This window comes from Lagenorhynchus albirostris, chromosome 8 (genome assembly GCF_949774975.1).
Source record: "Lagenorhynchus albirostris chromosome 8, mLagAlb1.1, whole genome shotgun sequence".
Taxonomy (NCBI): Eukaryota; Metazoa; Chordata; class Mammalia; order Artiodactyla; family Delphinidae; genus Lagenorhynchus; species Lagenorhynchus albirostris.
Genome location: NC_083102.1, coordinates 32,829,915 through 32,856,522, shown reverse-complemented (window position 1 = coordinate 32,856,522; position 26,608 = coordinate 32,829,915). Strand labels below are relative to the sequence as shown.

Sequence of the window (26,608 nt, the reverse complement as noted above, 5' to 3'; positions counted from 1 at the left end):
ATTGATAGATTCTATGTAAAAAGATAAATTGCATCCTGAGATTACACCGGGTCATCTCACTGATGTAGGCATCAAACACAATTACGGTTTCTCATTTATAATGAAGAACTGAGAAAGATTCTGATTTCTGAACCCAAGTGAGAAAGTAGGAAACTGGGAGGAAAAGAAGCAAAGACAAAGAAAGGACAACAAGGCTCCTTCTCCCTGCCCTGCCACCCACCCTGTGCTGGACTGGGCTTTGCACGTGCCAACTCCAGGAGCCCCCCACATCCATTGCTTTGCACGGTGCTGTCATGTCTGATGACACGATCAGGTTCAGGCATTGATTGAGTATTAACTCTCAGCTCCTGCCCTGAAGAGTTTATCAGGAAAGCAAATATATAAACAAATCTGAGTGAGGTCACTGTAACTTAGGGATGCGCTATAGTTGGACACAAAGCAGAGAGTTCTCAACAATCTCCAAGGCTGAGCACCAGGCATGTGTGGCAGGAAAGGGATGCCAGCAGAGGGAGCAGCAGGAGCAAAGGTACAGAGACCTGAGGGCACCTAACATGTTCTGGGCACCAGTGGCAGGTCAGTGTAGCCAGAGCAAGGGACACAAGCAGGAGCCAGATCCGCATGACCTCCTGTGCCCAGTCAAAGCACCTGTCCCTGTGTAGGCCACAGCAACCCACAGAGGTGTTTTTAGGCCAGGAAGTGACCTGATGAGATATGACATCTGCTAACAGAAGGGGCTAACTTCAGTGCAACGGGGCAAACCAAGGGATGCCAAATGTGCAGGTGGGACATGGAAGCCTTCCTCCAGCACTTTCTACAGGCTAGCTTGCTGGCACAGATTATTTTACTTACTCCTCCAACGGCCCTTTGAGGAGGTGCTATCATTTTCAGTTATATTCATCTGGCAGATAAGCAGATTCAGACCTGACCATTTGCTCAGGATTTCATAGGTAGGAAATGGTACACTCAGAATTTGAACCCAGACAGTTAGACCCCAGGACCAGGGTTCTTAACCACTGTGCTCCAGTGCCTCTCTGTAATAGATCATGATCCAAGCAGACAGTGGTGTCTCCATAGTGAGGAAAGACATGACTGTGTTCTCAGAGTGGCTGAGCAGCATTTGGCAGGGGGATTCCAGACATGGTCTGTTTTGGGAGTGACAGGCCTACAGTTCTAAGGTCAGACTTTAGATTCTGGTAGGTGAGTTGGGAAAGGAGGAGGAAGGACCAACGTAAAGACCAAGATAAAACCCCACACACCTCAAGAAATATGCAAGCTGGGTGAGCTCCCAACAAGGCAGGGAGGGTCAAATCCCAGAGACAGAAGTGGGGTACAAAGTGGGGATGTGTCCCAGTGATTAGAAGTGGAACACACACTCAGGACCAGACAAGCTGCAACGCTGGCTTGTGTTGAATTACCTGAGTCTTTAAAGCACGCTGACTGCCCAGGTTGGCCACGGCTCCTGGGCTGCAGCTGATCCTGCCTGGATGTGCAGGGAGGACTAGGTGTGAGAAAATGAAGCAGGTCCTGACAGGCACTTTGCATCTAATAGCTTCATTTAAGGTTCTTGATTTTTCTGTCCAGTTTCTACAGATATTCGTGCCATTATAGCAATACATTGTAAAAATAGGAAACAATTGAGAAAAATCCTAGTTTTATGCTAGTGGGAGAAATGCCTATTTAATCCTGAAAGTAGTTTCTATGAGACTTCCTCCCTAATAACTACATATTTGTTCTCAAAAACAAATACCAGAAGTGAGGAACAGTGCATTTTTACAACGTACCATTAATCTCTCAGAAGAACAATTAAAATGTTCCATCAATCATGGCTCACTGTTTTTTTTCTATATTAGTAATAATAATATATAGCTGGAAGTGGGCATACCAAAACGTGTCAAGGAAATGCAACTGCATTCATTGGATTTCATTGCCAGTTATTTTGGTTAGGTCAACAGAGCCCTCTTTCTCACTTGTTCTTAAGTGTCAGGCTTTTTAGTAGGGAGAGAAATTGTTTGTCTGAAATGGTTAATAACCACCAGTTCACCAAAATATTTTGGGTAAGCCTGTTATTCTAGTTATAAAGGTAGGAATGAGAGTCATTCTCAGATGGGTGCTCCCTAGAAAGGCCATTCAGCAAATATCTAGGAAGCACTTACTCTGCACTATGCATGGAACTTGCCATGCATCCTTGTGCACCAGAGCCTGCCTGACAGAACCACAGCCATCCACCAAGGCTCACCTCAGATATCTGGGCCTCTGTCAGCCTTCCCTGACTGCCCTCATCAGAACTGGTCATCTCTGTTCTTGGCTCCCACCACATTCTGTTTTTGTTTCTATTTTAGCATGTATCAAAGCCCTCTAAGCATTCTGCTTCTCTATCCCCATGCCTCTCTCCCCTCTTCTCTTCCCACATCATATGCAAGTCCTTCAGGACAGAACAGTGGCCCCTGGTGGCCCCAGGACTGTGGCTGCCCAGTGCCCACCCAGGGCCCCACACGGAGTCTGCTGTCAGAAAATGGATGCCAACATCATCAAAAAATCTACAAACAACAAATGCTGGAGAGGGTGTGGAGAAAAGGGAACCCTCTTGCACTGTTGGTGGGAATGTAAATTGATACAGCCACTATGGAGAACAGTATGGAGGTTCCTTAAAAAACTAAAAATAGAATTACCATATGATCCAGCAATCTAACTACTGGGCATATACTCAGAGAAAACCATAATTCAAAAAGAGTCATGTACCACAATGTTCATTGCAGCTCTATTTACAATAGCCAGGACATGGAAGCAACCTAAGTGCCCATCGACAGATGAATTGATAAAGAAGTATATATATGATATACTCCATATATACAATGGAGTATTGCTCAGCAATAAAAATAAACGAAATTGAGTTATTTGTAGTGAGGTGGATGGACCTAGAGTCTGTCATACAGAGCAAAGTAAGTCAGAAAGAGAAAAACAAATACCGTATGCTAACACATATATATGGAATCTAAAAAAAAAAAAATGGCCATGAAGAACCTAGGGGCAAGATGGGAATAAAGACGCAGACCTACTAGAGAATGGACTTGAGGACACAGGGAAGGGGAAGGGTACGCTGGGACAAAGTGAGAGAGTGGTAGTGTATATATGGACATATATACACTACCAAATGTAAAACAGATAGCTAGTGGGAAGCAGCCGCATAGCACAGGGAGATCAGCTCGGTGCTTTGTGACCAGCTAGAAGGGTGGGATAGGGAGGGTGGGAGGGAGGGAGACGCAAGAGGGAGGAGATATGGGGATATATGTATATGTATAACTGATCCACTTTGTTATAAAGCAGAAACTAACACACCATTGTAAAGCAATTATACTCCCATAAAAATGTTAAAAAAACAAAACAAAACAAAACTTCATGTCTAGAGGAAAAGTGGACATGCAAAAAGACCAATTAAAGAAAAATATGCATGTACTTTAGTAAAAATAAAAAAAAAAGAAAGAAAGAAAGAAAATGGATGCCAAATTGAATCTGCTGCAAAGAATCTGAAATTTTTTTAAGTAATTGAATGTCTTCAGTGAGCTAAAAGACAGTATGATTATGTCATTGAGTGTATTCCTTTGCTCCTTTTCTCTGAAGCTGCCACATTTACAGCCTTATAAGGAAAAACATATCCAAATAATTAAGAAAGAAATCCAAAAACATTCACTCTGTTTACTAAGGTAAAGAGACAACCTGCTCTAATATGTATATAAATTTATTATTTAGAATGTTTTAATCTCCAGTTTGAAGAGGACATAGATACATCTCTCCTGAGCCTTCCAATAAGCAGGCTGAGGCACCTGGATGACTTCCCAGGGCCTGCAGAATAAGGCTAATCTCCTAAGTATCTCGCAGGCAGGGCAGGCAGATTCCTAGAATGCCAAAAGATGCCATTGCTGCTGCTTGGCACTGCCCCCTGGGGCCAGAAGTATGAAGGCTGAGAGTTGGGTCTCAGGCCACATGAGAGCTCCCTTGCCAAGAGAGCAGTAGAAGGACTCCCTGTCAGACTCCCCATATACCTTTGGACAAATGCAAACATCAGAGAAATGACTAGGTCTGGAGACAGTTCTGAAGAAAAATCTAAAACCTTTCTCAAAGCCTAAAGGAGACAACAGCTTTGAGAAACCCAAGCCTCTTCTTCCTTCTCTTTCGCTTTATTACTTCTAGATATTAAGTACACAGAGATCTGAGATTTTACTAGCTGGGATGTGGTATCCACTGTTTCAAAAGCATAGAAGTTTCTTTGTACCTCATAGGTGGTCTGTCAGATCTCAGATCTCTTCTCAGAAGAAAAAAAACAAAAAACAAAAAACAAGCAAAACACTTAAATGTTTCTAGAAGGGGTCAGACATCATTTGTTTCATTATTGATGTCTGGGCCAAGTGAAATGAATGTTAGCTTCTTTTCCAGATATGCTTCTTTCTATCATTTCCCGTGATAGGAGGTTGATTTACTATAATAAGGATAAGAGTAAGATGTGTCAATTTGACCCCAAATAGTTTTCTCATCAATAAGCTAAGTATAGGAAATCAGGGTCATTATTCAGTTAAGCATAGGTAGGACTAGAAATTGCCATTAAAAAAGGGTGATGATGTGTAATGTGAATTTTAGGTGTGACTGATATCTAATATACAGCCAAGACCACAGTCGTAGCACATTTAATGCTTTATCAATGACTGGAATGAACAAGTTAAAGAGGACTCTCAACTTACAAATGACACCAATTACAATGACCTTATTAACATATATAAAAAATAACATCAAAGTGATTTTTGGCAAGTTACAAATAGCCCATAAAAATAAGATAAAAACCAGTACAAAGTAAGATAATGTTAAAAGACTAGGAATAAAACGTATAGCTATTAAGTGGGAAACAAATAGGTAAATATATGAAAAATAAGAAAATATCAGGAGAGGGTTGTCATTTCTGTGGGAGCTTGTGATGTGGAAAATCAAGATGCTTGGTAAACACAACGGATATGGAAACCCTTTGTAATAATTCCACAGCCCCTAAGGGACCAAGATCTCCTGGGTGAGAATCACTATTGTAAACACACCCTTAAATGAATCCAACATGCTCCACACCCCTTGAGCAATAGGGGACCAAAATTAAGTCTATCAATTGTGTCTGAACATTAAACATCTCAATAATTTAATGATATTTTAAAGGAAGCACAATGAATGGAATCAAAAGGAGAATGTAATCCAGAAAAAACAAAAATGTCACAGACAAGATTCTCTACTTTATTTGCTATTGGTCAGACTTATTAAATATAGGATCTGTTTTGATCTTATAAGGAGGTAGAGATGCTGGAAAGATCCTAGGGAAGAGCAAAAGGAAGGAGATAAGAGATGAAGAGAAACACCCAGGTAGGGCTGGGGAGGGACTGTTTTGTCTGGCAGTTTGTTAGAAGAGTTGAAAGTGAACATAAAATGACAACTGCCTTTAGTTTACTGCTAGGTTCTTATGAGACTTAACAAGGAAAATACTGCTCAGACACAATCACCATTCAGGACAAGGAAAAAGGAAGAAGGGGTTAGTTGAAAAAAAAAGAAAAGTTAGGTTACATGGGAGAAGAAATTCCAAGTAATAAGAGCAGTTAATCCCAGGAATGTGTCACAAGAGGTTGTTCTGTAAGAGTGGTGTGTTAAATTACTTACTTGTCTATGTAGCTTCTCAAATCCTTCTACCTCTACAGCTACAATTTGGTGTATAAGAATACTGACACAGTCTCATAATTAAGCACAAGCATATGTATGAACACTTTCCTCTATTCCTGCAGGATACCTGGTTTGTTTGGGGGCAAAGAGGAGTTGATGTGGCATTGTGTTAACAGTGGTTGAGAATGCAAGTGGTAAACATCTGAAAGTAGAATACTACAAAATGCATGCATTGTATGTACCAAAAGGTCAGTATGAAACATTATCTTTATGGCAAGCCTGCCCATCCAATCCCTCCTACACATTGCATAGTCACACAATTTTGCAGCTTGTATAAATCCCTATTGTGATTTAAACTCATGAGAGAGTGTGGCTTCTGCAAAGGGTGGCTGTTTTGTGACTTTAGACCAGTGGTCCTTTACCCTAGCTACAAATCATCTGGAGAACATTTAAAAATACTGTTGTACACGCTCCATCCCTAGAAATTCTGATTGAATTGGTCTAGGATGGGGCCCAGGCCCATGTATTCTTTTCTCTTTGGAAAGCTCCCCAGGTGATGCTAATGTACAGCTGGAATTGAGTCTGGTTTCGACTCGCAGAATTTCTTAATAATAAAACTGTGTATCATGACAAAACTTTCAGGACTGTAAGGGCTACAGTGGGGAAATTATTACTTCTCTAGGTCCTCATCCTGCAGAGTCCTTAGAATTTTTATTAGAATATGATATTTATCACTCAAATTCCTATTACAAAAAAAAAGTGCTTTCTGGAACTCTGCTATAGCAACTACATAAGATAGACTTTGTATGTGGGATAAATCTCATATCACTTATGTAATTCAGTCCTGGTGTTTTTCCCTTTCCTTTGCTCATTCTTTCTATTCTCCCCAAGAGGAAGATCAGCAGGTTAGAGTGTCAGAACATCATCCCTATCCCTCTTTTTCACTTGGGTCCATGGTTCAGGCATACTAGGAATGGAGCTGACAACATGCACTGGTTTTTCTCCTAATGGTGCAGAGGCCACAGGAAGCTTCACTGGACCTAGGGATGGCAGGTGTCCCACACTTCTCCAGGGCCTGGCACAGAGAAGAGAGAAGTCACTGAGAAATGCTTTACTGATGCCAATCACTCCTCAGAGCAGATGGGGAAACTGAGCCTCAGATGAAACCTGAATTCCAGATCTCTCTTGGACACTGACCTCAAGTGTTACCTTGGGCCTCGGAAAAGTCACTTGGACCCTTTGGACAGCAGTTTATTCATCTAACAATCAATAAGTTGAACTAGAAGATCGCTAAGTCACTTTTATTTCTAAAATTCTGTGATTCCAGTTAACCAGTATTCATAAAAGTGTGGAACGCTGTAAACGTGCATAAAAGTCCATGCAGAGATAACAGTGGAGGACCCCCTCATCAATACTATTTTTATTACCTTCTTCCTAGATCTTACCAATTGTCATTCTTACTCTTAATATTAAGGCTGTGGGACTTAACTAAATCATCTTTGAAATACTGAGCTATCAACAGATGGCATGCTGAATGCAAATATACTGCAAATAAATATTTGGTCCTGAAGAAGATCAAGAGCTGGAGTTCATTTCCCCTTCTCATTTGGGCTCAGAACTCTGCGGTCTTTCCTTTTACTGCCCTTGCCTCCAAACTGGCTGTTTGTGTTCAAAGATGGATCAGAAAATCAGTTCCAAAGTTGGTTACAAACTTTCAGTAATTTTTGTTTTTTATTTTTTGTAACCAGCCAATTTCTCTTAGTTCACATAACAAAGAAACTCATAATTATTTGCAACTTTAGTTAGAGCAATGGTCTTAAAAATGTCTAGCTAAATAGAAAATGCTCAGACTTTCTGAGTGCCAACAGTTATCAAATTCACCTAGTTCATACATGGCCACATTTCTGAAGTTCTTTTAACAGCCCAACTGTGAGCAATAGGATCAGATGACTAAGAACTACAGGACGGAAGCACTATTACGTTGAATCATATTTTCCCATTACCCAGCTATAAAGAGTCTGTTTCTCTCTGACCCATATGAAGTTCAGAATTTAGGACCCTATGTGATTTTAATCCCATCATTTAGCACCCCAGCTGTATGAATCTGAAAGTAAAAATGAAGTTGTTTGAATTCCAGACCCCCTGAACATTCTCAGGGAGCTCATCAGCTCCCTAAGCTAAGCTATAGGTTTAAATCTAAACCTAAATCTGTAGGTATGAACCCAAATTTCATGATAAACAAAAACTGAATAGCTCTGTCTTCCCTGTCATTACTCACCTTTTGATCATTCTTTTACCAAAATTACTATGACTGGGTTAGAATAATAGAATGCAATCAATAAATGCAATCACTAGCCCCTGGCCAGATAATAACACATTCAGAACTTTCTTTCCTAAAGGAGATTTTATCGTGTTTGTGCTCTTGTAAATAGGAGAAAGAGAGAAATATAACTTAATAAATGGAAGCATTCACTAATTTATTCAACAAATATTAATTTAGTATCTACTAGATTCCAGGGAGTTTACAGCCTAGTAGCAGAAATAATCTCACACACATACAAAATCAAACCATTAAATAAGTGTGGGGTGTGGGGTAGGCGGGATGAAAAAAATGGTCTGGTCTAAATTCAAGAGGTTAGTGATTTGGGGAGGGGCAAGAAAGTGACTTCCTCTATTACCCTAAAAGTAAGCTTGAGCAGCCAGAGGCCATGTCTATTTTATTGGCACTGTCCCCTTTTCAGTGACACCTGTAGCCAGCTCATAGACCCTATCCTGGCTCTGTTTGCTTGGTTCATTTATTCCATCCTCAAAAAGTAGGTATTTCCTAACTACTGAATGAAGGAATGAATGAACTCACAAGGCCACAGTACTGTAAACCAAAAGTGCCTGCAATAAATATGCATGCATTCTAGGCTATAAATGTTTCTAAAGTTCAGGTACTGTCTCAGCAAATTGTATTCTGATTTTCTAGAGCACCAGTTTGCAACCAGGGATTATTTTTTGCTCCCCCTCCCAGGGGACACTTGGCAATGTCTGGAGACATTTTTAGTTGTCAAAATTTAGGAGGTGCTACTGGCATCTGGTGGGTAGACGACAGAGATGTTGAGAATCACCCTACAGTTCCCAGGACAGCACCCTCACCCTAACAACAAGGAATTATCTGGCCCAAAATGCCAACAAGTGCCCAGATGGAGTAACCCTGTGGTAGAGCTTGGGAGCTATGTCTTGGGAGCCACATGATGGGCTGTGATTATCCTTGCTTAGACCTTACAAGGACCCTAGTGTAAATCCTTTTCCTCACTAGCCAAGCAATGTTCAAACCTACAGAGATTTATTTCATTAATTTTCTATTTGTTTAATAAACAGACTTAAAGCACTGGAGGGAAAAATATTCAAGCAGTGAGGTAAGACGAAAACTATTAGTAACACTAGGTTGACTTAAGTGAATGGTAGGAAACAACCTCTGCCATCAGGAAGTGAGTTGTAGAAACTGAAAAAAAGTTAAGAGTGTTTAAAAAGCTCTGGTTCAAACAAATGTCTATGTGAACCAATGGGTAGCTTGAAAACAGTGAAGACATTTCCGTCTCTTATGTCTTTGATAGAATGGAAAGAGCTTTTATTTTCTTTAGTGCAGTGATCATTCATATTTTTCCCATGACATGCCCAGAAGTTTAAAGAATAACAAACTCCCAAGCGTAAACACAGAATTTTGTGAGAAAGTGAGCCCTCTGGATGAATCCTTATCATTGTATGTTTGGATAAAATAAGATTTCCATGCATTAAACAATACAGGACTTTCTATTTGAGAAGTAAGCTTCCAACACTTTGAAGGGCTGCAGTTATTTCTCCTCAAGGATGACAAACATAAGCGCCCCCAAGGTATGGCTCCTCTCTGTTCAAGTTCAATGCTCTAGTCTCAGTGCTCCTATCACTGGCCCTTGCTTGGCCTATTTTTACACTGTGAACTGTTCCATGTCACTTGTTTGGTAACACTCAACATCAACAAGTGCCACCAAATCAATACCAGAAGACTGAAGATTAAAAGAAAAAGGAATCAAAAAATATGTAGCCTGCTTTGTACCAAGCCACCTGAAACTAGGTGCTTTTTGTAATAATGAAAATGTGAGGCCATGTGGACAGGAGAGATAGTTCCAGATTCCTGAAGAAGGCTCACGGCCAATTGGTCTCAGGTACACCAAATGTGGTTTTAGGTTCCTGACTGGGATCCCCAGAAGAAAGAGTGCACAGCATACTCAAGGAGGTATGAAAATGCTCTGGAATCCCCAAATCATCTCATCATCAAGGACAGTTTTTAGCAATTTCAAAAGGATGTATATTCGTTTCCAAGGGATACCTTAAAAAGTATCACAAACTAGGTGGCTTAAAGCAATAGAAATTTACAGTCTCATGGTTCTGGAGTCTGGATGTCCAAAATCAAAAGGTCAGCAGGGCCATGCTCCCTCTGAAACCTGCAGGGGAATCCATCCTTGTCTCTCCCTAGCTTCTGGTTTTCTGGCAATCTTTGGCATTCCTTGGCTTACAGATGCATAGCTCAAATCAATCATATGGCCTTCTCCTTGTGTCTTCACATTACCATCTACTTATAAGGATGCCAGCCATCTCAGATGGGGAGCCCACTTCTACACCAGTGTGACCTCATCCTAATTATATCTACAAGACCCTGTCTCCAAATAAGGTCACATTCTGAGGTACTGGGGATTAGGACTTCATCGTATCTTTTTCAGAGGAACACAATTCAATGCATAACAGGATGTAAACTAGGAGTGTATATTTTTGTTATCAGAGCAGGGAAATTTAACTTAAATTTTCAAAGTGTAATACAAACCCAAGGATCATTTATTCTCCCTCCTAAGAAGAGCAAAAGATGGAAAAACCTGGTGGTTGCCTTCAGGTGAAAGGCAAAAGGAAAGGAAGAATAAGGCAAAAAGGAATTAATCTAAAGCAAAGAGAGTCTTGTCTGCTTGGTGTTGCTGCCACTTTCAGACACATTCGGTCACTCAGTCAGCTGGAGCATCTTCTCCCCCAGGGCATGTATGCCTCATGTTTACAATAAACTCCAGAAGGCTAACACACATGCAAGAGATGAGCTAATCCTTCTTATTTGCTTAATGGCAGAATGGAAAATAAGCACCCACCTGCACAAAATGGTTTCAGGAATGCCAAGAGGTTCTCCTGTTCCAAGATAGCTCCTCCATCCTCCCAACACTGCTACTGAAATCCCTGACACTTCCCCACTTCTCCTGGTTTGGGTGCCTGGGCCAGAAGCTCCTGATGTAGTATTGACCATTGCCCCTGGCACTGTCCTAAATATTTTGCATAAGTTAAGTCATTTAATACACAGAATAATCTTATGAAGTATGTACCATTATACCCACAATTTACAGATAAGAAACTAAGGCACAGGGAGGTTTAGTAGCTTAGCAAAGCTGAGATTCAAAGCAGCCCTCATGCTATCAAGCAGGGTACCATATTGCCTTTCAACAGTAGAGAGCAACACAGTAACTAACTTAATATCATGCCCACTCAGATCTGAGTGTTAGATTTTTCAGATCCTCTCACCTAGCAGAGAGCTAAGACAGCCTAAGACAGTTTTTTTTTTCTTTCTCGAAGTGTCTTACCTATAACCACTTGCATCAAAATGAGGGAGGAGGTACAGACACCAGGACCCTACTCTCAGACACAACCGACTCAGAATCTCAGTGCCCAGAAATCTGCATTTTAACAAAGAAATGAGTGGACTAATGTTTGAGAACCACTGGCCCTACAGGAATGGAATAGGGAAAGGTACAATGTTATGGTAAACCAGAAAAAGCCACAGAGAGGTGACAAGGCAATGGGGACCCTCGTAACCAATGGTCAATGACTCAGGGGGTCCTGACCAGAGAAGAGCTTGGTTGCTGGAGAGTGAGGGTAATGCTGAGCATGGAGGTTTGACAGCAGAAGGAGGCCAGCCACATCCTCTGGCTTGGATTCACATGCCCTGTCCTGGTAGAAATGGTTATGCTGAGTCAGGGCAGCATTATCTGTTAGTTTGGATGGGAAGCATGGTTGCAGGCAAGGGAGAGCAACCAGAGAGCACGTGGATTCAGAAATTCCTATGTGATTCTGATTGAGCAGGGCTTCATAAGCAGAATAAGGACTGGTGTGGGGTTAAAGAGAGTTGTGTGATGGAGGATCCAAGAGACCTAAGTCCTGCGTTTGGTTCAGTCACTGATTACAACCTCCCTGAGACTCAAGTTCCTGGTCTGTAAAATGGGGAAAATAATACCTGCCTTGAAGGTCCTCACATACAGGATGTGATGAACCAATTGAGGCATATAGTACTCTATAATGTATGTCATTGCTTTTCCAAAACCTCTGTACAACTCTTCTGCCTCAGAATATATCCGCCACACTCATGCCCTAAGTCCATTAATGACACAATAAAGGACAGTTGGAGATGATGCTCTGCCTTGCTCTGTGCATCCCCCTATACCCCTGCCAGGAAAAAGAACATAGTCACCTAAATTCATTATAAAGTACAAATTACAATGTAGGCCTCCTGCACTGGGGAAACACACACACACACACACACACACACACACACACACACACACACACACACACACACACACGCACACACACACGAAAACATGAGGAAAAGTGGAGACTAGAGACACCAAAGAACAAATTCACTCTCCTCACTCTATCTCTTCCCCACTGGTGTGCTCTACTGATTCCCCGAAGAGCTGGGCTGCTACTTCTGCTTCCACCCCTGCTTCCCCTCCTCAACATACTCCAGTGCGTGCCCCCTGCTTTGGGGCCAGATCTACACAACTGTAGTTATTCAGATCATTGAGGCAAAACCCAACAAAGCAACAACATGCTTTAACCAATATTTTCTAAATCATTCTTCCTTAAAGCTGAAGACTTCTGAGTTTGAATTGCCTCCTCCTCTGTAGGCTTTCCATGCCGTTCAAGTAACTTAAATGATAACCAACCCTACACTTAATTTTGATCAGATTGTGGTATTATAGAGCTATGGTGAAAAGAACATCTCTTTTAATAAAATGGGATACCAAAAATATCGATAAATAAAAGTGCACTTGTGAAATTGGAAAAGAATTCATAGTAGATAATATGATAGTTAATGTATGCCTACATTCTTTCAATGGACATTTATAGCTCCTTTAAAATATTATACATATTGAAGGAATATTTGCTAATTAATGTGTGCATAGTACTACTAGGAATTGTGGAGGATACCAAGATGGGTACAACAGATACAGACCTACCCTAGGTCCTGGTTTGATCCATTCATTTATTAGTTAAGTGACCTTTCCTTATTGGGGAAATAAAAGACTATTTTCCTTTCTTGTTATGAAGATAACCTAGAACTTCACAAGTTTGTGAAGAGAAGCAGATGAGTGAAATAGGACACTATATGTATAAAATATCATTATTCTGAGGTCTCTGTAATGTCTGAGAAGCAACAACAGGGAGGTCAATCCAAAGAGAGACACTCAAGGGTCCCAGCTAGAGGCCCAGGCCAGGGACTGCAGGTCCCCTCTGCACCCCTCTTTCTACACCCAGCCCTCTTCTCTCACTCAGAGGTAGGTATATACCCACCTTTCTGTCCTCTTTCAGCTTGAAACCCTGGTTAGTAATGCAGCCCTCTCCCTTCAGGCAATCCTGTGCTCTCCCACAAGGTGAAGTTGCCTAGCACCTGCTACCCCAAAGCAGCCCAAGAACACTTCAATGTTCCCACCCCAGGTTTACATTTTTCCTAGGACCGTGTGTGGATCCTCTGGAAATCCAAGCAATCATAAGCATTAAGAATACAGTCCAGGCCTCCTCTTTTCAATCGGGGCTGGAAGAACACTGCAGCTTTTTTCCTACAGTGGTGCTAGTTCAGCCCAGTAAACAAATGGGTATTTTGCCTTTGCCCCTGAGAAAACACGTAGGCATTAGAGCAAAGTTCCTGTGTTCTGGTAACATTTAATTGTGCTGGTTCTCAGCCCTCTCTACACCCACACACTCATGGACAACATTTATTTCACTGACTTCAAAGGCTGTTCAACATGTTGGAAATATGTGAGAGAACACTGAGGGGAGTTTGAAATTAGTCTCAACCCTCCTTCTGTATGTGTGGGTTTGGTTCATGTGTTAGGATTTTAGAAGTACGTATTTGATTTTTAAAACATTCATTTGTTTATACTGGGTTTAGAGTCATGAAAAATAAATCAGGATTTCTATTGCCAGTTTTTGTGTTTTTCATAATAAATAGTAGTCATTCATCCTTGTCCAATAATAAATATTTATAGGTTTAAATTAGGAATAGCTTTTCAAGAGAATTTCCATTCATTCATTATCCATCAACTTCCAGATGCCAGCCAGCACATGAGGAGTTTCCAGAAAGAAGCAGGAAGCAGACTAGGGCTTCCAGGCATGGAGGGGAAAGAGTATCGCAACAAAAAGAAGTTGTCACTAAATCCAAATGGATGTGTCACTCGCTAGGAATCATTTGCATAAGATTCCCCAGGCCCCAACCCAGAGAGTGTGATCTGAGTCTGAAATGGGCCTGAGCATCTGCATTTTAACAAGCATCCTCCCTCCAGTTGATTCTTTTGCAACACTACCCCTGTGCTGGTGCATTCAAGACATTATATTCAGAAGTCAAGATTCAGTGATGCGTCTTCCAGGTGGAGCTAGCTCTTAGTCCTTGGTGCATATCTGGGTAGAAAGCCAAGCACTTTATGGATATGCGCTGATAGCACTATCAATTGCCTAAAACTTTTCTAATATTCAGTTTGATATGAATTGTAGAAAGTTGAAAATGCTGCATTTCCTTCTCATATATTTCTAGACTTTGCTCCAGGACCAAATTCCAGGATATTTATGTACATTCATTATATACATTTTTCTATAAGCTTAAAAATTAAATTATCTAACAGAAAAAAGAGCAATGTAATAGAAAATAGAACATGATCATCAAAATAAAGATGGTTTGTTTTAGTCATCTCTAGCTGCATAACAAATGACCCCCAAATTTAGTAGCTTAGAACAACAAATATTTACCATCTAACAGTGTGTCAGAAATCCAAGTGTGACTTAGCCGAGTAGTTCTGGTTCAGGGCCTCTCACAGGCTGCAGTCCAGGGGACAGGGCTGGAGTCATCTCAAAGCCCGACTAGGAGAAGACCCATTTCCAAGCTCACTCGCATGGCCAATGGTAGGATTCAGTTCCTCCCAGGCTGCTGGATTGAGGACTCAGTTTTTCAGTGGTTGTTGGCTAGAGTTCTCCCTCAGTTAACTTCCACACAGACCTCTCCATAGGGCCGCTCACAACATGGCAGCTGGCTTCCAGCAGAGCAAGCAAGCAAGAGAGCAAGAAAGGAAGCAAGATGATGCCATGGTCTTTTGTAACCTAATCTTGAAAGTGACCACCCCATCACTTTTGCCACATTTTACTATTTAGAAGCAAATCAATAAATCCAGCCCACACTAAAGGGGAGGGTGTTACACAAAGCATGAATACCAAGAAGTGGGGGAGGGGGATCACTGGGAGTCATCTTAGATGCTATCACAGAATACATGAATTTGCTTTTTCATAGTCAATTTATCATCCTACTTACACTTTGCTAAAACTAAATGTTAATGTAAAACAAACTCTTCTGATACAGGTTAAGGAGTACATTCTGGGGGTAGAGTCTAGTAGTGTTGAAAAGATATTTTGAGGTTATTAGTTGAATTCAGGTTTCTATATGAGGAGCTGTACACCTACTATGCCAACAATAGGAAAGAGTGTTAGTTACTATATCACTTAAGAATGCTCTCTGCTATAGGTAATAGAAAATCTGAAGAGCTGTGGCTTAAAAATAAGAGCATAAGGAGAAGTCTAGAGGCAGACAGCTACTGGCATTGTTTCAGTAGTTTGGTAATAGCAAAAGCAGCATCTTCTATTCTCTTAATTATACATGTCACCTCATGATCACAAGATGACTTCTCTACACTAAGGCAATACATCATTTTCTAAGTAGGATGAAAGGGGCAAAGGGCCACACCATATATCTCTGCTTCTTTTCATAAGGAAGATAAAGCTTTCCTGGAAGTCTTGCCCAGCAGACTTCTACTTAGATCTCATTGGCCAGATTTGGGTCACATGTCTACTCTAAACTGACCACTCACCAAGGAGACTAAGATTACCCTGGCAAGTCTATAACCAACTATAACTTAACTCTGAGATAAAAGAATTATTTCCAAGACCTGAATAAACGGAGATTCACTTGGCAGAGAAGTGGGACTGTGGATTTAGAGCAGGCAACACACATCTTCTGTAAACATCTTGTTTGTTATTATTTATGTGCTCCATATATCCAATACAATCACAATTTTGTGATTTTTTCACAATTTTGACAAAAGTCTAAAAAGATATTTTCCCACAGAAACAGACAAGGCAAGCATCATTGCTTGTTAAATCTCAAATATACTTAAAGTTTCCTTCTTGAAAATTCCTTATTCATAAATAAAATGTCCAAATTTTGAGATAAAAAATGACCCCATGGTTTTTTAATCCTGTGTACATATAAAATGTTTTTAAATATTTCCATTGCATACATTTAACAAGATGAAATCTTCTGAGACTTACTGTATTAGCCAGCTATTATTAAACCACAATGAGACAGATTGCTTTTCTTGAACATCTGCTGATAGATTTTTGTTAACTTACATTTCCAAAATTATAGCATCATAAGTCAATGTTGCACAAAAGTATTTAATGTCATTTATAAAAATCTAGTTATATAAACTGTTGACTCCTTATAAAGCATCTATTAAGACACAGAAATATCACTGAAGCATATTTATGCCTTTGATCTTGCAGTCTACATAATGATTCGGGCCAGAGGCGCAACTTGTTCCATAGATCACAGAACAGAAAATCAGTTCTTGGAGAAGCTGTTCAACCTCATCTGAGGCATCCCATTCTAAGAAACTAAATGGCACCTGCATGTCTTGGTTTTTGTGTTTGTTTAAAAGCAAATCTCTAACTGCTGTTCTGCTCCAAATCTAGGTGAGCAGATAAAGTTCTGCTCTGAGCAAGACCTGCCCTCCTATAGAGGGATAAGAGGAGCATATCCCTGAGGGAACGGGACGCCAGAGTGACAGCTTTGATAAGGGATAAAATCAAACCAATGATGCATGTGAACGATGAGCACACTGGAGATTGTCAGAAACAGGCATCATCATTCATTCAGTGATGTTCAAATTCACATACAAGCCTAGCTGCCTTTTACATTGACTACAGAATGTAGCATCCAGATGATTGAGGATGTATGGTGACAGCAGACAGCTGTGGAAGAGCCTAGGAGAGTTTCTAAGTCTGAATTCCAATCCTGTGCCTGCCATTAAGTGGGAAAGTATTCTTGATCCAGTCATCTGACAGCTTTGCCCATCGATTTCTCTATCTCAAATGGGACTCCTTTTCTTTAAGGATTCCTTCAGCTTTAAATACCTATGAATCTGCTAAAGCAACTATGCTTTGATGGATGGAATTGTGAACTACCTTTAGATGGAATGACTGATTACTAACAGAACTTTGTTGGGTTCAGTGCATTATGAATACATATCAAAATGTACAATAAGGATATTTTTCAAAATATTCCCTCCAGTTTTCTTTAGCCTAGATAAATGTACAGAAATGTCTGTATTAGTGTTGAGAAAAGGACACTTCTCCTAACCTCACACAGAGATACATTTCAAGTCTATGTCTTAGAAAACAGTGAGAGACTTACAGGAGACCTAGAGATATGAATGGGGTAGGCAGAGAAGGGACCTGGGGAGAGAGATGTAAGTTCCTAGGGAAATTATGTGGAGGGCAGGGATGGATCTAGGCCTGGGAATCAGGAAGTTACAGTTCTAATTTCAGCCTTTCCACTGATTCACTTGGGACCTTGAGAATGCCTGGCCCATTTAAATCGTGCCTCAGTTTCCTTATCTGCCATTTAGAGAAAGTCCTTGGCTAGGTGCCCAGGATTGTGAGAACATAATGTTCAGGGCCATGGAAATTCAATCAGTACCAAAAATGCAAAACATCCTAGTTACTAGATGTCCTAACTTAAAATGGAAACATTAACAAGAGTAATTCCTTTAATAATCAAAATGTGAATGTTTTAGAAAGCATATCTATATGGGTGAAAATTAAGCGAATAAGGCTACTGGACGAGCTTATAGTCCTAGGGATACATAAGCAGAAAAAGGTCAACTTGGGGTAGGACAAGTTCCAGTTTTGCCACTTATCATCCTTGTGTCCTTGGGTAATTTCTTAACCTCCCACAGTAGCCTCATATGTAAAATGAGAATAAGAGCACACATCTCAGGGGGTTGTGTTAAAGATGATTACAGATGGAAGTTAGCTCTTTTGAAGCATTGATGAGGTTTGAATTCACAGCCACCATATACTTTTCAGCTGATAGTTTCTCTTATTGCAATTAAAAAGCTTAGTCACCCAGAGCAAGTACTTTTTTAATGCCATTTATTAAGCATTTACTGTATTGCAATGCTCTATCCCCATGCTAAGCACTTTGCATAAATTTTCTCATGTTCTCTTCACAAAAACCTATTACTATTACTGCTGCAGAAATGGAGGTGGAGAGAAACGAAACATTATTTCTGGCTTCATTGTGTTTCCTTAACCTGCCTTTTTTTTTCTCAGCTGCATCTAATTGGTTCTACTTTTAATATTATTTTAAGCCACTTAAAGTTTTTAAGACTAAAGCAGCAACTAACTGAATATATTTATATAACATGTTAGTTTTGTCAAGTTGCTGTCCACCCCTGGAGACCTGCTCTAAATTTACTTGGATATTTGAGGATAAATAAATCATGCTCACTGCAGTTTCTGGAAAGCATTAAAAAACACTAAACTTGCTTTGAAATAATCAAAGCAAGTTAAAATAAAGCTTAAGAATTTCCAAAATATTCATTGAAAAAAGCATTTATATTTATGTTTAGAAAAATTAACTTATCATTGAGAAATCTTACACACATGCATATGTTCATAGATCTTCACTAAGGACCAATTGTGTATATATGTGTATGACCTCATCGTAACACGCTCCTCAGAGACCACACTGTGGGAATTCTTACAGTTACCAAAGGGTTAAATTCAATAAACTCTTTTTTGTTAATGTACCATTTAATTATGAAATACTATAATCGTCTTAGAGAAAATTTGAAAAATATTTTTTTAAGCAATGTGGTATTGAAGAAAGAGTCGGTATCTTTCAAACCAGATTAGAAATTCAAATCCACCTCTTATTTACCTGGACAACTTATTAAACCTTACATTTTTCTATGAAATGGGAATAATAAATTACAGAGTTGCTGTAAGTTAAATGAGAACAGTGTTTGATCATGATAGCCAATCAACAAATGTTAGTAACTATCCATTCCCTTGGAAAAGAATCTCTAGGCAGACGTGCTTAAATTCTGTTCTGTAAAGAGATAGGAATCCTCTGTTCCCATAAAGTGCTTACCAGCCTTCTTTGGTAATAGACTATTTTCTAAGAAAAAGCAATGGACCCTTTTCTATTGTACATTCAAAATGTATGCACCCACTTCAGGGCATTCGTGGACCAACACTGCCCATCCTTTGACTCAGATTAAGAACACCTGCTCTAGCGCATTCATTCTGACTTCACCAAATCCTCTTACAAAATAAGGTCATCTTTAAAAAATACTCAATTCTTTGGGTACCTTTCAGTTGAATGAAGGAAAACAGCAGGGCTTTATTTTTAATAGCTCTAGGAAAATACATTATCTGAGCAAAACCCCACAGTAGACAAGTAAACTGCACAGAAACTTCATTAAAGGACTGATCTGACTTGCCACATATTTAGAACAGCCTTTGAAAACACACAAGTAAATGTTTACTTCTGAGTCTGGATCTAAATGAAGAAAGAAAACATTAGAACAACAATAAATTTACTTAGCTTCATTTAGATAATTGTGGACATACCATTTTTATATATTACATATTCTTAGGACATTGGACAACAGATCAAGAAACAGAATGTTCTAGAAAATAAACCTTAACTATTGGTAAGTATTATGTACTTTTTACGAAAGAGGTTTTGTTGTGTTGAATCAAAAGTGGCTCCTTGGCACTGAGAGGCTCCATGAAGTCACCCAAGTCCTAATTCCCTAATCCTGAGATTAGCTGGATTGCTGCTAGCAGTCATCAACTTGTTTGGATTTCAAACTACATTAGATCCCTTCATATTGCTGCCACCACCAAGCAGTTAAGCTGGCTCTGTCCTATTCTTTTGGTGGTAATTTTTTTACCCTATGCTTCAGTTTAGTCTATATAATCCTTCCAGAGGGATAAAAGCTCCTGGGAATTAATTGCTTAAGGGAACACGTACTGTGGGAGAGAACGCTATTTGGGAAAGGGGCCAACTTTGCATTCTGTCCCCACCATTGCTTTGTGTTTGACTTCAGCAAGTCACCTTCACCTCTCTAAACCTAAGTATCTTCTTTTGTAAAATGACAACCTACCTTCCCAGATTGGTTTGAAATCCCAGATCACATGGAGACAATGCATGTAGAAGCACTTGGTAACTGCTAAGTGCTATGTGACTGCAAACTCATTTGATTACTTCCTAGTGGCCACCAAAAGGGACTAGTACAGGTGTGGATCACTGATGTTTGCATCTGTCCTTATTCAAAACCTTACTGTTTGCTCAATTCAAAAATTAAGTTCTCTCTTAACATTTTCTTAACTGCCTTCCTAATTTTCTTCTTGCTTTTAATGTCACCTCTGCTCTCTCTAGCAGGAAAACCTGAAGCTCAAAGCTCAAAGCTCACCTTAGGCTTTTCTCTCTCCCTATCCTTGAAGTAATTAAGTCCTGTGGATTCTTCCTTTAACATCCTGAAATTCATTATTTATTCTTTTCTTTTTTCTTTTTCATGGCCTATTCCAGTTTTGGCCCTACCATCTCAAACTTGAGATACAGCAAGAATCTCTCTGCCTTGAGTCTCTTCCTTTTTTCTCAGGCTGGACACTGATATCAAATTCATGTTGATAAATGATTGCATTGACTGTGGCTGTATTCCTCCACTCCAACATCTTCAATAGACCCCCACTGTATATAAAATAAAATTGAATCTGGCCTCAACCCATCTTTCCAGCCGTGGCCACACAGGTCTATCTGTCTGTGACACTCACTGTATCATCCTTCCTTGTTCCTGGGGCCTTGCTCACTGCATTTTCAAGATCCCTTCTTCCTTCCTTTCCAAATCATACTCCATTTTCCAATCCCTGCTCGGGTCCCACCACCCCATGAAGACTTCTTGAATCCTCAGAGCTCACGATGATCTAATTTCCTGAAGATATTCTACCAGTTGAATGTTTGAAGAGTTGATAATCAGTTATGAACTAACTACCATTTAACATTGTGTGTGTAGTTGTCTTGGAGTCAATTAACTTAGGTCATGTCATTTACATTTTATTGAGTGCCATGTATACTTATCCATGTTGCTGGGTTTTACTTGAAGGCAGGAATTTTATCATATCCATTTAGTTTCCCTCAGAGCAGCAGTTTTCAACCTTTCACACAGCAAAGAAGCACCTGGAGGACATGTTAGAAAATCTCCTTGATGCCACTCCTAGGGATTTTTGTGGGGCCCAAATCTCTGAATTTCCTACAAATTCCAAGCGAGACTTATGCTGCTGGGTGCCTTTTAGCATCTTACACAGAACCTGTACATAAAAGCTAATATATATTTATGCATACTCAGAAATGTTTTTTTTTCTTTTCTTCTTCTATTTCATGCTCATGTTCTGTCACTTCTTCCTTTTAGATTGATTTTGAAGATGTGATTGCAGAACCAGAAGGGACACACAGTTTCGATGGCATCTGGAAGGCCAGCTTCACCACCTTCACTGTGACGAAGTACTGGTTTTACCGTTTGCTGTCTGCCCTCTTTGGCATCCCAATGGCACTCATCTGGGGCATTTACTTTGCCATTCTCTCTTTTCTGCACATCTGGGCAGTTGTACCGTGCATTAAGAGTTTCTTGATTGAGATTCAGTGCATCAGCCGTGTCTATTCCATCTACGTCCACGCCTTCTGTGACCCGCTATTTGAGTCTATTGGCAAAATATTCAGCAATATCCACATCAACACGCAGAAAGAAATATAAATGACATTTCAAGGATAGAAGTATATCCGATTCTTTTTTTCCCTTTTAATTTTCTTGGTGCCAATTTCAAGTTGTTAGCAACAATATATGAATGAATTTTCTTGGTTCAGAGCAAAGAAATCACTCAGTTTTCATAACTTTTATTTGTCTCTTCTGAGCTATGTCTTCTATTTTTGGGGGGGTATGAATTTTTAAAACCCACTTAAAATATTTTCCTTACATTTGGATCATTGTTTTATTGGCTGAGATATGAGCCTATCGTTGAAAGATAATTTGAGAGAAATATGAAGAACTGAGGAGGAGAAAAAAAAAAAAGAACTAACAACCTCAACTGCCTATTCTAAAATGTTGATCATTTTATGGTAAGGGAAGAATTCCAGGCTATTGCCATTGAGTGTACAGGTATGTGGGCAGTTTTCAACCAACTCTTCCCTCTGAACTGTTAGTGAATTGCTGCCATTCACTTTAATGATCCAGTGGAATCTAGTGATCTTTATCAAGTTAGAAAATATAATCTGCACATGATCCGACTAATGCCTTACTCTCCTGAAATTTTAACCTGTGATACTTTCTGTGCCTGAATATTTGTTATATAGATGGTGACACCTAAGTGCCTTCCTGTTCTTCAGGTTTTCCTTTTCAAATAGGGTCCACCTCATCAACTTTCATTAGGTCAGCAGCCTCCCTGAAGACCAAAATTAGAAAAATCCATTACCTAGTTCTTCACACTTGTTTCTGACTCTGAGATACAGAATCAGATGAAGTTCATGTCTGCACTTGATGACACAACATCTTTACCCATATCGACTATGGTCCACATCAGCCCCATTAAACGAATTAAGGTGGATAAATGGGGCCAAGCCCTCTCTGGGCTGGCAGGAGTAGAAGCCAACTGTCCCCGTCTCTCACCAGCTGAATGAGGTCAGCATGTCTATTCAGCTTCGTTTATTTTCAAGAATAATCACGCTTTCCTGACTCCAAACTAATCCATCACTGGGGTGGTTTAGTGGCTGAACATTGTGTTCCCTTTTCAGCTGATCAGTGGGCCTCTGGGGAAGGGCTCATAAAATGGAGGCCATTGTGTGAGACTGTCAGAGTTGTTGCAAATGTGACCTCTTCAAAGTAAAGCACTTGCAACTGTCTGTAATGCTGTGACACATGGCCCCTCCCCCTGCCAGGAGCTTTGGACCTAATCCAAGCATCACTTTGCTCAGAGAGAAGATGGGGGAGGAGGCAGTAATAAAAGATTGAGGTAATTTTGCTGGAATAAATTCAAATTCTTCTGAACTCAAACTGAGGAATTTTACCTGTAAACCTGAGTCATACAGAAAGCTGCCTGGTACATCAAAAAGCTTTTTATTCCTCCTGCTCATATTAAGATTCTTCCCAGGGGGACTTTATTTTTAACCTTCAGTTATGCTTTTATTTTTATTTCCATACAACTGTTGGAATTCTGCTTGTTTTTTTGTTTGTTTGTTTGTTTTTTGGCCTCTTCCAGTTCTCCTGACACTTTAATTGCCAACCTGTTACCTATTTAGGTTTTTTGCATTTAAAACAGACACTGGCATGGACATAGTTTTACTTTTAAACTGTGTACATAAATGAAAATGTACTATACTGAAATATTTTTAAGTGCAAAGATATTTTTATCTTTATATGAGGAAAATCACTTGGGAAATTGCTTTGTGATTCAATCTGTAAACTGTGTATCCCAAGACATGTCTGTTCTATATAGATGCTTAGTCCCTTGTACAAATCAAGTGCTGGTCCAAAAGACAGCTGAAATTTTATATGCTTACTGATATTTTACACTTTTTTATCCTGCATGTCCTGTAAAGTTATAAGTCTGCACAATAAAAATGTTTAACAGTTTGTCAGCTTTATTATTTTTCCTCAAAACAGGTCTGTATGTGTTGATTTCTGTGGTGTGTGTGTGTGTGTGTGTGTGTAATGAGCATATTCATGGTGTGTGTACATATTTGTAGTATGTTTTTGGGGGTGGTGGTCTTCCAGTTTTCAAGACCACATTTTCCACATTTAGTTGGGCTCTTTCTTCTAAGGCCATCAACATTCATGAGTTACTTCAGGTGAAAGTTATAATTAATAAGAAACATTTGTTTAGCAGTTTACTCAATGTTTTGTTTTATGTTATCTAATTTGAGCTCCCAACAACTTTATGTGATAGATATTAACTTTCTCCATTGATAAATGATACATTCAGGGAGGAGGTTTTGCTTTGAATTTTTGCCATTTCTTAACTGGAATTTTTTAAGATGCACATTTCAGAAATAATTTATTTTGGCCTTGGCTAAGTTTACATTAAGAGCTTCTGTATTAGTCACGGTGCTCCAAAGAAACAGAACCAATAGGAAATACATATATGAAATATACATATATGAATATATTAGGAAACTACATATAGAGAAAGAGAGAGAGATTAAGGAGTAAGAAACTGGTCCATACAAGTTAAGGAAGCTAAAAAGTCTCAAGGTCTTCAGGGTAAATCAACAAGCTGGAGACCCAGGAGAACTGATGGTATAGTTCCAGTCCAAAAGTTGGCAGGCTGAAACCCAGGAAAAGCTGATGTTTCACTTTGAGTTCAAAGGCAGGACAAAACCAATGTTCAAGTACAAAAGAATTCAAGCAGTAGGAATTCTCTCATACTCAGGAAACGATCAGTCTTTTTGTTCTATTCAGTCCTTCAACTGATTGGATGAGGCCCACCCACATGAGAGGGCAATCTGCTTTACTCAGTCTACCAATTTATTTTTTTTATGTTTTTTCTCCTTATTAGTCATCCATTTTATACACATCAGTGTATACATGTCAATCCCAATCTCCCAATTCATCACACCACAACCCCCACCTCCTGCCACTTTCCCCTCTTGGTGTCCATATGATTTTTCTCTACTTCTGAGTCTCAATTTCTGCTCGGCAAACCAGTTCACCTGTACCATTTTCTAGGTTCCACATATATGCATTAATATACGATATTTGTTTTTCTCTTTCTGACTTATTTCACTCTGTATGACAGTCTCTAGATGCATCTACATATCTACAAATGACACAATTTTGTTCCTTTTTATGGCTGAGTAATATTCCATTGTATATATGTACCAATCTTCTTTATCCATTCGTCTGTCGATGGGCATTTAGGTTGCTTCCATGACCTGGCTATTGTAAATAGTGCTGCAATGAATATTGGGGTACATGTGTCTTTTGGAATTATGGCTTTCTCTGGGTATATGCCCAGTAGTGGGATTGCTGGGTCATATGGTAATTCTATTTTTAGCTCTTTAAGGAACCTCCATACTGTTCTCCATAGTGGCTGTATCAATCTACATTCCCACCAAGGTGCAAGAGGGTTCCCTTTTCTCCACACCCTCTCCAGCATTTGTTGTTTGCAGATTTTCTGATGATGTCCATTCTAACTGGTATGAGGTGATACCTCATTGTAGTTTTGATTTGCATGTCTCTAATAATTAGTGATGTTAAGCAGCTTTTCATGTGCTTCTTGGCCATCTGTATGTCTTCTTTGGAGAAATGTCTATTTAGGTCTTCTGCCGATTTTTGGATTGGGTTGTTTGTTTTTTTTTAATATTGAGCTGCATGAGCTGTTTATATATTTTGGAAATTAATCCTTTGTCCGATGATTCACTTGCAAATATTTTCCCCCATTCTGAGGGTTGTCTTTTCGTCTGGTTTATGGTTTACTTTGCTATGCAAAAGCTTTTAAGTTTCATTACGTCCCATTTGTCTACTTTTGTTTTTATTTCCATGACTCTAGGAGGTGGATAAAAGGATATCTTGCTGTGATTTATGTCAAAGAGTGTTCTTCCTATGTTTTCCTCTAAGAGTTTTACAGAGCCCAGTCTTACATTTAGGTCTCTAATCCATTTGGAGTTTTTTGTGTGTATGGTGTTAGGGTGTGTTCTAATTTCATTCTTTTACATGTAGCTGTCCAGTTTTCCCAGCAACACTTATTGAAGAGATTGTCTTTTCTCCATTGTATATCCTTGCCTCCTTTGTCACAGATTACTTGACCATAGGTGCATGGGTTTATCTCTGGGCTTTCTATCCTGTTCCATTGATCTATATTTATGTTTTGGGGCCAGTACCATATTGTCTTGATTACTGTAGCTTTTTAATATAGTCTGAAGTCAGGGAGTCTGATTCCTCCAGCTCCGTTTTCTACCCTCAAGACTGCTTTAGCTATTCGGGGTCTTTTGTGTCTCCATATAAATTTTAAGACTTTTTGTTCTAGTTCCGTACAAAACACCATTGGTAATTTGATAGGGATTGCATTGAATCTGTAGATTGCTTTGTGTAGTATAGTCGTTTTCACAATATTGATTCTTCCAGTCCAACAACATGGTATATCTCTCCATCTGTTGGTATCATCTTTAATTTCTTTCATCAGTGTCTTATAGTTTTCTGCATACAGGTCTTTTGTCTCCCTAGGTAGGTTTATTCCTAGGTATTTTATTCTTTTTGTTGCAGTGGTAAATGGGAGTGTTTCCTTAACTTCTCTTTCAGATTTTTCATCATTAGTGTACAGAAATGCAAGAGATTTCTGTGCATTAATTTTGTATCCTGCAACTTTACCAAATTAATTGATTAGCTTTAGTAGTTTTCTGGTGGCATCTTTAGGATTCTCTATGTATAGTATCATGTCATCTGCAAACAGTGACAGTTTTACTTCTTTCCCAATTTGTGTTCCTTTT

The 26,608-nt window shown here is 39.5% G+C and overlaps 1 protein-coding gene across 1 annotated transcript in view; it reads left to right on the top strand.

Annotated features, from left to right (window-relative positions):
- The window catches only part of CAV1 (caveolin 1), a 33,861-nt gene extending 10,105 nt beyond the window's left edge, over positions 1–23,756 (top strand). Inside the window, exon 3 of the mRNA XM_060156811.1 lies at positions 21,543–23,756. Coding sequence (XP_060012794.1) covers positions 21,543–21,884 — 342 coding nt within the window. The 3' untranslated portion in view covers positions 21,885–23,756. The remainder of the gene's footprint in view (positions 1–21,542) is intronic.
- Positions 23,757–26,608: the final 2,852 nt, after the last annotated feature.